General features: G+C 44.9%; 1 protein-coding gene across 1 annotated transcript in view; it reads right to left on the bottom strand.

Annotated features, from left to right (window-relative positions):
* Nucleotides 1–860: 860 nt before the first annotated feature.
* LOC122114865 (spermatogenesis-associated protein 31A6-like) overlaps nt 861–10,193 on the bottom strand; it is a 45,999-nt gene continuing 36,666 nt past the window's right edge. Inside the window, exons 2-4 of the mRNA XM_042688127.1 lie at nt 6,541–6,832; nt 4,890–5,014; nt 861–4,014 (exon numbers count right to left, since the gene is read on the bottom strand). Of these exons, the coding sequence (XP_042544061.1) occupies nt 861–4,014; nt 4,890–5,014; nt 6,541–6,832 (3,571 nt within the window). The remainder of the gene's footprint in view (nt 4,015–4,889; nt 5,015–6,540; nt 6,833–10,193) is intronic.

Below are 10,193 nucleotides of genomic sequence, written 5' to 3'. Positions count from 1 at the left end.
TTCCCAGAGAAGTGATAATGGCAGATATAAGACAAACATAGGCTTTGCTAGTCAACATTCTGTCCTAGATGAATAGCCCGCAAGTACAACAGATAATGTTCCAACCGAACCAAGTTCATTAGTTTGAGGAACATCCCAGTAAGCTGTCTTCCCAGGCTTCCTCATCCTGACAACCCCAAAAGGCTTTGTGAAGTTTTTGTACTGATTAAATAACAGGATAGGGAAAAGGGGGGATAGAGGCTGAGTCTTCACTAGCATTATGTCATTTGCCCATCCCTTCTAGAAGCTTCTTTGAGGATGACCACAGACTGCCCATCCTTACACCAGCCGAAGGCACAAAGAGAAGTCAGTACATCTCATGACACACAAAGACTGTATTAAGCAATATGTATTTGAGGGGGAGACAGAGATTGTACTCATTCACAAAAAGCAGATTTGCTTTGCATGGACTGGAGTTAGTCCTCACAAAAAGGAGCCTCACAAGGAAGTACATGCTAAGCATAATATGCATGACTGCCTAACCCACCCTGAGGACATTGCCCTGGGCAATGGGTATGCTGCCCTGGGACATGTGTCTCCCTTGGCCTATGCTGTCAGGCATGGCTGAATAGACACACAGGCTTTCTGGGAAGCAAGTCTGTCCCAGCATTTTTATGGTTTGAGAGACTTCTGTCATTGAGAGGACGGCTATGGACAGTGTGGCTGGTTCGGGGAAGAGACCCTGCTGGTCTTCATTTGGACTCTTTCTTGGTAAGGAGGAGCCATGTAGGAGTGGGAATGTCTATCTGTGAGGGCTTGAAATTCTTTGTGGAAAGTTTTGTTGGAGGCAGAATGCCTAACGTGAATTTTTTTTCTAGGATTCACCCAATGGTGTTCTTGAGTGTCTGGGCTTCAGGCCCTCCACTGTCTTGGATTCTGCTTGTTGTTAAGTCTTGGTTCTTGCTATTGGCTGACTGGATTTTTGAATTTGACAGTGAGTCTGCCTGACTGTAGACTTTTCTAGGGAAAATAGACATAAAAAACTTCATTATTCGGTTTCCGAACTGACTCTCCGGGGGATGCTGTGCTTTCTCTGACACAGGTAGGCTGGAGTTCTTCACAGTTCTTGTTTTCCTGACCTGGGCAGGAGAGTTCAGCTTCCAGCCTTGTGAGGGCCTCATTCCTGCTGGCTTTGCCTTCTGTGTTGGAGCTTTGGGCCTCTCACAGCTCTGTGTCTCATTATGCCCATGAAACATTTTGCTGTACCATGGCTGCTGGAGTTTAGATGTCTTAGGTTCTTGCTGCTTCGTGATTTGCACTCCCTTTGGCAAGGGAGTGCGTCGCTCATAGAAAGTGGATGTGCTGCTTCCAGAAAGGTTCTCTGAGCTAGTTAGAGAGCTCTGAGAAGCAAACATGTCGTCAGCAATCAGCATCTCGGGGGCACCACCTTGCAGGAATGGGTCAGCATTGCAGTCCTGAAGGATATCATCAAAAGGGGTGCTTTCGCTTGTACTGGTTGATCCTGTGTGTTCTTTAAAGTATGAATCAAGTGGATAGTTGGAAATTGAAATTCTCGGTGGTAATAGTGTTTCAGTGGTCCTCACTAGTTCTGAATTTCTGAGTTTCAAGTTATTGAAATCCAGGTTAGTGGGCTTTTTATACTCTCCCATTTCCATGAGACCTTCTGTGTACTCAGAATTGGGTGCAACAAAGACCTCTTCAATGGACACACTGTGGCAGAGGTTTTTTTTTTCATTTGTTGCAGATATGCCCATTTCTGGGCTATTTGTTTCTAAACTGCTTCCTTCTGATTCTGGCACAATGTTATGGTGCCAATTTCTTCCTAGTAAGATACAAGATGGAGTCTCAGAAAGCAGTCTACCTTCCTCTCCACTAGGAGAGACCTCCAAGGGACCACAGTTATGATTATCCTGTGTTCCCCTCGGGGTTTCAGGTTGTGAAGGAGGTTGAGAAGGTTGTAAGGCATGGCCTTCAGTTTTTTCTCTTTCTTTGCTCTTTTGTTCTTTGGGAAGGGCTTCTCTCTGGCATGCACCCTCCTTCACTGTGTGATAGGCCTTGAAGTTACTACAGGCCATGTAGGGTGAAGCTCCCTGTGAAGTTGGTAAAGGGGGAGCCTTTTTCAGAGTAAGGATGTTTATCGGTTTGAGAATTTTTAGGCATAAGCCCCACTGGTGCTTTGCCCAAAGCTTCTTGATATGCACATCTAGCAGCTGTTGAGTGGCAGCATCAATGTGGGAAACCTCCTGGGAGGAGCTCTTGCAGGTTTCCCTGGTATTTAAGGGTGGTTCTCCGCCAGTGTTCTTGCTAGAGTTGGAGTTACCACGGGCGGGCAAGGCATGATTTGTCTTGCCCCAGTAATGACTAACATGCATAGGGACCTTGTCGCTACAGGTCTGCTCCCATTTAGTGATGAGATGTGCTATTGGGGTTTCTCCTAGATAGTTCTTATTTGAATGAGTTGGGGGAAAATATCCTGAATCATTACTTGGTTTCTTCATGTCGCTTTCTAATTTTTTCTGTGTTTTGGCCTCTAGAAAATCCCCTGAGGAGCTTTCTGCATCCCTGTCTAGAGCTCTCACTACTCTCCTCATAGAGAATTGCAGATCCGTTCTAGAGTTCTTCCATCCTTGGGATACTGGACACTCTGGGGTTGTTTTCTGAATATTCCGGTACCAATTCTCTACAGATGTAGAGTTTTGTAAAAATGCATGTTTGTGGTCTGTCTGATCTGTTACTGTCAAATTCTTAGGTGACAGCTGGATCTTGTGATTTGTTTTACATAGGTGCTGTAGGATCCTCCCTTGGAGGTGATGTTCCAGCTTTTTCCTCATCTCTAGACTAATAAAATCACTGGAATCATCACTAAAGCCTCTCTGGTTCCAGGTACCCTGTTCTTGACTAAAGGTTTTGTGAGACTGTTTGACCACAGAGGGTAAAGTTCTATGACATTGTAGGTGTTTCTTCTTGAGATGATGGTCTAATTGTTGAACAACAGGTGGGATAGTACAGGACCTCACTGGAGGTGAAGTACAGGATTGTATTAGTGTACAGAAGGTGCCATGGGCATAGGTCTGGATCTCAGCCACTGAGGAAGGCTGAGGCCAGGATACGGTTGGAGTGAAGGGTTGTGATTTGACCAAATGGTGCTGTAAAGGCTGTGGTAGAAAGTACGGTGGAGGTACTTTAGCTTGGACTTGTACCGGCACTAAGTGCAAGAAACTATTGAATAAAATAAAGGGTAAGTCTAGTGGATGACCAGACATTTGGACAGGAGCCACCAGAGACTCGCTGTGCAGGAAGGGAAGGCCCCAGAACAGTTGGCAGCATTTCTGCAAGACCATGGGGAAAAACAGCTCCTGAGAATCAGGAAGCTGCTGTGGTTTTCCCTCGGTGTTCCAGAAGGGCTGAGGGATGGCAGTGTCTTGTGCACTGCCTAGTGACTTCATCATGTTCCCCCGAGAATCCAGAGGGTGTTCTTTCTCCTGAGAAGCTGATTTCAGCTTTGCCCTCTTACTAATTACTCTGTATGGCAGCTCCAGGAGATCAGAGTTGAGGGTTGGGATAGGAGAAGGCACCCGAGAGCTGTTGGTTGGAGAGCTCTGTGGGGTGGTTTCTGGTGGGACTTCCCTGATGTCACATGGGGGAAGACCCGAGTGTGAGTCGTGCCTGGGTGGAGTGCAGGCCACAGGTGGAGGAAAATGAGAACAGGGAAAAGACCCTTCTCCTAGAGCAATCGACGGCTCCGGAGGCTGAGACACACTCTGGGATGAGTGTGACTCAACAGAAACTGAGGAACCCATGTGGACTGGTGACAAGGTAGAGGCCAGAGGCTGCAAGCCCTGGGGTGAAGGAGATGGGGAAGCCTTCAGGGACACAGTGCTGGAGAAAGTGTCCTCCTCAGAGTCCCTTGCTGATGGGAGGGCTGTAGAAGATTCTGAGTTGAAAACTTCACCTAAGGCATCTCCTTTTAAGAAACGCTGAAAGCTTCCAGTGTCATCGAGTTTCCCTAGGGCGCTGTAGGAGACAGGAGACAAACTTCATTCAGCAACAGACAGTCCCAGTATGGGCAAGGGTATTTACCTGCTGTCCAGGGCACCCACAGTACCACACCCTGACATTTACACAGCCCTTGCTTTTCTACATCCTGTGGCTTCCGCCACATCCCAGGCCAACCTAAAGTCTTCCTCAACCCCAAGACAATTCCATTCTCTGGGGTAGAAATGCAGGCACAGGGACATGGGGAAAACCTTACCTACTCAGAAGGGAAGCTAAGTCATGCATCTCCTCAAGCTCTTCCCGAATCTCTCTGCAAACTAGAAACAGATGGTGGTTAGGGCAGATAAGGGAGGGCCTCTGGAACCTACAGGAGGCTGAAGGAAACATCTGTCTATTAAAGAACATGGAAGATCACATTGGATCCTAGATCTGTATCCATGGCCGCCAGATGTGTACCAGTGCTAAGAGGGCATATAGAGGGGTAGTGCTGCTTTATTTACAAGGGACCACCGGCCTGCAAACCTCCATCATCTGCACCACCTCTTGGGGCAACCGGAAAAAGGACATCTCATTGCTAATACAGTTTTTAGGGAATTGGGCCACATGTGGGCTTGAAGTTCCCAGCTCCTCATCAAGTCAGTGTTACCTCTCAGCCTCTCAGCCCCTCCCCCTGTGTGACACACATCCACATCATCAGTGTGACCTCACAGCCTCTCAGCCCTGCCCTGTGTGACACACCTCCACATCATCAGTGTGACCTCACAGCCTCTCAGCCCCTCCCATTTGTTATGATGCATGTCGCAGCTTCATTCCATGCAGAGAACCTGAAAAATGTCTCCAGTTCTGGTTTCTTTCCCAGGACTCTCCTCCTAAGGTTTTACACACTGAAATACTTGGTGGCCTGACTCTTGCTGACAGAGACCGAGATCAAATCCCCTTGGGAGAACGTGCGGAGCCTACCTTTCAGAGCAGCACTTTTCTTCCTGCACTTGATCTGGCCTCGTTTCTCCACAGGATACTGAGAGATGAGAAAATCGTGACTTAGACCTCTTTACTCTTTTCCTTTCCCTAGACAAGTTTAAGATATTTGGTGTTTCTGGATAAAATGATGTCTTCACCTATGTCCCTGCATTTCCTTTCTTCACAGTTAGTGTGGCTGCTAATTATTTCTGTTTTTCTTTCTTTTTGGGGGGCAGGGTCTGGTTCATGGGGCCTGAACTCTGGGCCTGGGCACTCTTCAGCTCACGGCTAGCACTCTACCACTTGAGCCACAGCACCACTTCTGGCATTTTGCTTTTTGCTTATGTGGTGTAAGGAATCGAACCCAGGGCCTCACCTATGCAAGGCAAGTACTCTATCACTGAGCCACCTTCCCAGCTCATTTCTGTTTTTCTTATATGAGATAGACAACAAAGATCACCTCAGTGCTTTTTCTGTTCTAAGGACCAAGAACCTGATTTCCAGGTGCCTCTCAGCTTCCAGGTTGGCTTTTCCTTCCTGAGTCCAAAGGTGACCTTATCCTCTGATGGGAGGTTGACATGGGCCTTGAACAGTCCGCTAATCAGCCTAACACTGGGGAAAGTGCAGTTTTCAGGCACCTGCTGTGACATAGGATTGAGTGTTCAAGTCCTCAGCTCTCAGGACCTCAGTCCTTGGTTGCTGAGTTTCAGGGTTTGAATTAACCCTGGTACTTGCTGCACTCCACACAGCTGTTCTGAGAACTCAGAATACTACCTTATGCTACTGACATTGTGCCCTGTATGCTGATAGTTCCTAGGAGAACATGTCTCTTTTTTCTGGAATTTCCCCTCTAGAGGCTTTGTTACTTGTTTTTGAGAAGTGCAAACATCAGTAAACTAAAGAACCATTTAAAAAATTATCAAGCAGTTGTACACGGGAGTTGCTATTTCACAAATTGGTATAACTGTTAATTCTTTCTGCAGTGTGTCCCTCCCCCCACCCCCCACCCCCCGCTCAGCCCTTTCTTTCTTACTGTGATAGATTATATATTGGATTCTTGTATACATATCCCCCTCTTCTCCATTGAGTACCCCCCTTTCCCTTTGACCCCTCCCACCCTATCAACAACACATTTCTGATTTTTCTATTTTACTGAACTTGGACTTTTGGCTTTCTAATAAATTCCACTTTAAAATCTCCTTTGACTCTACCATATCTCAGTCAATACATTTGTGTACACATGGGTAACATCCTCCGTATTTGTTGAGTATATACACTAAATCTACCTTCCACATATCAAGGAAAACATGGATCCTTTGTCTCTCTGGGACTGACTTAATTCACTTAATTTTCCCAAGTCTTCTATTCCTATACAAATGCTACAGTATCAGTCTAACTGATAAGTAAAATTCCAATGTGTGTGTGTGTGTCTCTATCTATCTATCTATCTATCTATCTATCTATCTATCTATCTATCTATCTATCTATCTATCTATCTATCTATCTATCTATCTATATCTATCTATCTACCTAAGTACCTACCTACCTACCTATTTTTGGGTGGTCTGCCCTTAGAGATCTTACCTTAGTCAGTTTGTTCTTTCTCTCAGGTGTTGGTGAGGATGGATTTTCCTTGAAGCAGGGAAGTAGCAGTAGCAGGAGGTAGAGCCCCACCCCACCCACAATGGCAAGGATCATATCCATTGCAAAGGTGGCGAGTTCAGGGCTCAGCCATGGAATAGCAACGCTTTTCAGTGACAAGAGAGGATTCTCCATCATCTGAATCGCACTATTGCTCTTGAGCAACTGAGCTCTGGGAGTTTCTTTGGCAATATATAGTAAATGAAGGCCTACATCACAAAGGCCTAGTTTTCTACTAAGTCACAAAGGGGAAAGAGTGATGTGTCACAAAGCCCTACCACTGCCACTAGCTCAGCAAGTCCTTCATTCTTGGGCCCTCTAGATTCCTACCTCCAAATTCACCTGCTCAACCTGTCAGAGGCATTCTTCCATCCATTTCCTATGCCTTTCCCCTTGACTCAGATATTACCTGATTCTTTGGAGATCACTGCTTATAGTCTATATCGTTATCAGTTTTGAAAATTTAGAGTTTACTCTGCAATTTGTGTTTTTCACTTTGCTTTGTAGTCTGCAGCTCCCAACTCTCCTGTGTTACTGAAAATTCAGTTCCCTGAATTCAATGTCAATTCAATGTCAGTGAGATTAATGTCTGAGCGTAAAGGAAATAAAGGTATATTAATTTGCAGGCAAAATGAGACCTATTTGAGCTATTGTCTGAGAAAGAAGAGCAGAACTTGTGGGTAGGGGAAAAAAGAGGTTTTTATGGACACACCCAGGAGCATGGACTTCCTGATGGATTTAAGCGCTGAGGCATGAAGGTCCAGCCTAATGGTGTTCTGGGGCCTGATTATTTCCAAATGTGTTAACCAGCAGTCTCCAGAGATGTAGTCATCATCCTAAATGTTCCTTCAATACCTTGGAAAGCAAGATAAGGAGAGGAGTGTGGTGACCTTGACTCAAGGTATGAGAATCATCCCGAATTTCCTCTTCTAGGGAATGGCAAGTAGGTGTGTGGGTGGGGCGATAGGAGAGTGAGAAAGAAGAGAAAAATGCTGCCTTTGAAAAATTCAAGTAATTGGAGGCATCTTGGTCTAGTCATGAACTAAATCCTCACATGTAAACATATTCAGATGTCAGGTCCTATTACATTTTCCTCACTTGCAATTGTACCCACCAATTTCTTTAAAAAGAGTTATTGTCAATGTCTAGATGCTGCCTGCTGAAATGGAATAATGGCCTATGATGACTCGGTCTCTCATCTGTAATCCCAGCTAAGCAGGAGACAGAAGTAGAGGACTGGCGTCCAAAGCCGCTCTGAGGAGAACTATCACAATGATAACTGAAAAAGATCTGAAAAATAACTAAAGAGCCATAAAAATAATGGGACCCTAACTCTGCCTAATGTGGTCCTGAGTTCAAATCATACTATTGCCAAACAAAACAACCTAAATAAAAAACTAGCAAGGAACTAGGGCTCCATGTTCTTCCAGTTACTACCAACCTCAACTTTCTCTTTTGTGTGGTTTTTCATGTGTGCTGATCTTGGGATTGAACCCAGGGCAGAAGCCTCTTCCTGAGCTTTTTGCTGAAGGCTAACAGTGTAACACTTGAACCACAGCTCCACTTGCTTCTGCTTGCTTTATAACAGCTATCCTAGTGGAGGTAAAGTGGTGAGACCCTGTGGTTTGGCCTTTTCCTAAATACTAGTGATGTTTCATGGGGCTGTATATCTGCTGTGGAAAAATTCCAGTTGATGTCCTCTGTATCAGAAACTGAGAAAACGCCATTGCATTACTATAAACTTTTATGAAAACCGTGGCTGGCCTGCTTCTGAAAATGAAGCTAGCACGAGGTGGTTTATAGTTGATTTGCCCTCCTAAGTCCGGAAGATGAAAGTACTTTTGACTCTGGGAGCCCAGGTGTCTTGCAGTCCCCAAGAAAGCTCTCATTGTGGTAAGGTTAACAGGCATGTTGAGAGAGGAGAGAATAAGATGGGATTGCTGGACAGGAAGATCAGGCTAGTGTCCTCACTGTTGTTTTGGTGTGGATAAATCTACCAGGAACTTTGTTACTAAAAGAAATCACTGGCCCTGGCCCAGGTGGCTTGGTCCTGCATTAGCATCATAGGTGTATGGAGTTGGCTCTCTACCCAGTAAGCAGACCAGAGAGGTGCAGGGCTGTCAGGTGGGCACAGCCTCCTTAGGCACAGAGAACAGACAGGTAACGGGAAGCACCACCATCTGAGACTTTCTTTCTTAAATTCTTTTTAAAACTGAGATTAATGATTTGACTTTAAAAATGTTTACTGTATTATCGAGGTGATACGTAGAGTGTTTACAGTTACACAACTCAGGTAAAAAGTATTCCTTTTTGGTCAATGTCATCCCTTCTCTCTCTCTGTCCTAGTTTTTCCCTCCCATCCCCACTCACAGCTCTATAGTTCATTTTCAACATAGTGTGCAGTGAGAATCTTGCAGCATTTGCTCATCCATTGCCTTGTGACTCTTATCTCCATTTAACTTGCAAAAAATTCCCAAAGTGTAGGTATGGCTTAAATAGTAGAGCACCAGACTTGAGTGGAAAAAACATGAGCATGAGGCTCTGAGTTCAACCTCCCAAAGAAACAAAAAAACAAACAAAATTAAAACATCTTCCTAGAGTATATTGACATGGCTCAACTTTATACAAAGTTATACCTCTATAAATAATCTCTCTGATTTTTAGCTATTAAGGTCACTGGTTATTAGCAACTTAAACTCCCTCCCCCTTTAAAAAATAATGTAAAAGCATAACTTCTTTCAATATCACTTACTTTCCATTAGTTGGAATTATTGTGCTGAATTTGTCAGATCAATGTGGCCTGGACAACTGTGATTCTTATTCCTTGACTGTTGATTTGTTAAACCATGCTAGTCTCCGTGTGGAGCACACAGCTGTACCGGGGTGGGAGTCACATGTGCATAGACAGTGATGTTAGGCAGCACTGTTGGAATCTGAGAGTCTTCTGGAAATTCCAGCCCTTGAGTTTTCTCCTTTCTTCATTTCTTCCCCAGGCTTCTCTCTAGCTTGTTGAACCCTTCTTAACTCTGGCTCTTCCCCTGGGAATGTGCCTTCCTGAAATGCTTGATATCTTCCTTTGTGTTCTCCTGTGCGGTTTTGGCTCTTTGCAGCCACTGTGAAGGTCAGAAGTGGCTGCTCAGGCATCTGTGAGGGAGAGGGTACAATACTTTACAGAACCTGTAACTGCCACATGTCCTGGCTAGTGGGTGTCTCTTGTCCCCCAAGATGTGCTATGCTTCCACCCCAGATGTCTGAGCGTACTTCTCACCTGAGGAAGATTCTTGCACAGCTCACTGCTTGGCCCTGGTAAGGAGGGGGTGTTTCACAAACCAGATCCCAAGTTCTCTGTTCATGAGATCTCTACCTTGTGTTCTGGTTCACGGCACTCCAAAGAGAAACTAAGACTCATACCACATGTCTGCCATTTGTACTCAAGTTTTTTTATTATTTTTTAAAATGCCCCGCAAGGAGAAAATATTTGCAAAACACATCCAAATGCTTACTGGTAATAATCTTTGTCCACACTAAAATATTAGAAAATAACAATAGTTTTCTTGGGATCCACATAGTTCATTGTTTAGACCAGAATTTCAATG

The sequence above is a fragment of the Dipodomys spectabilis genome, unplaced genomic scaffold, assembly GCF_019054845.1.
Source record: "Dipodomys spectabilis isolate Male_0828 unplaced genomic scaffold, ASM1905484v1 ptg000112l, whole genome shotgun sequence".
Lineage (NCBI taxonomy): Eukaryota > Metazoa > Chordata > Mammalia > Rodentia > Heteromyidae > Dipodomys > Dipodomys spectabilis.
Note: the sequence above shows the minus strand (reverse complement) of the source record. Positions and strands in the feature narration are given on the sequence as shown.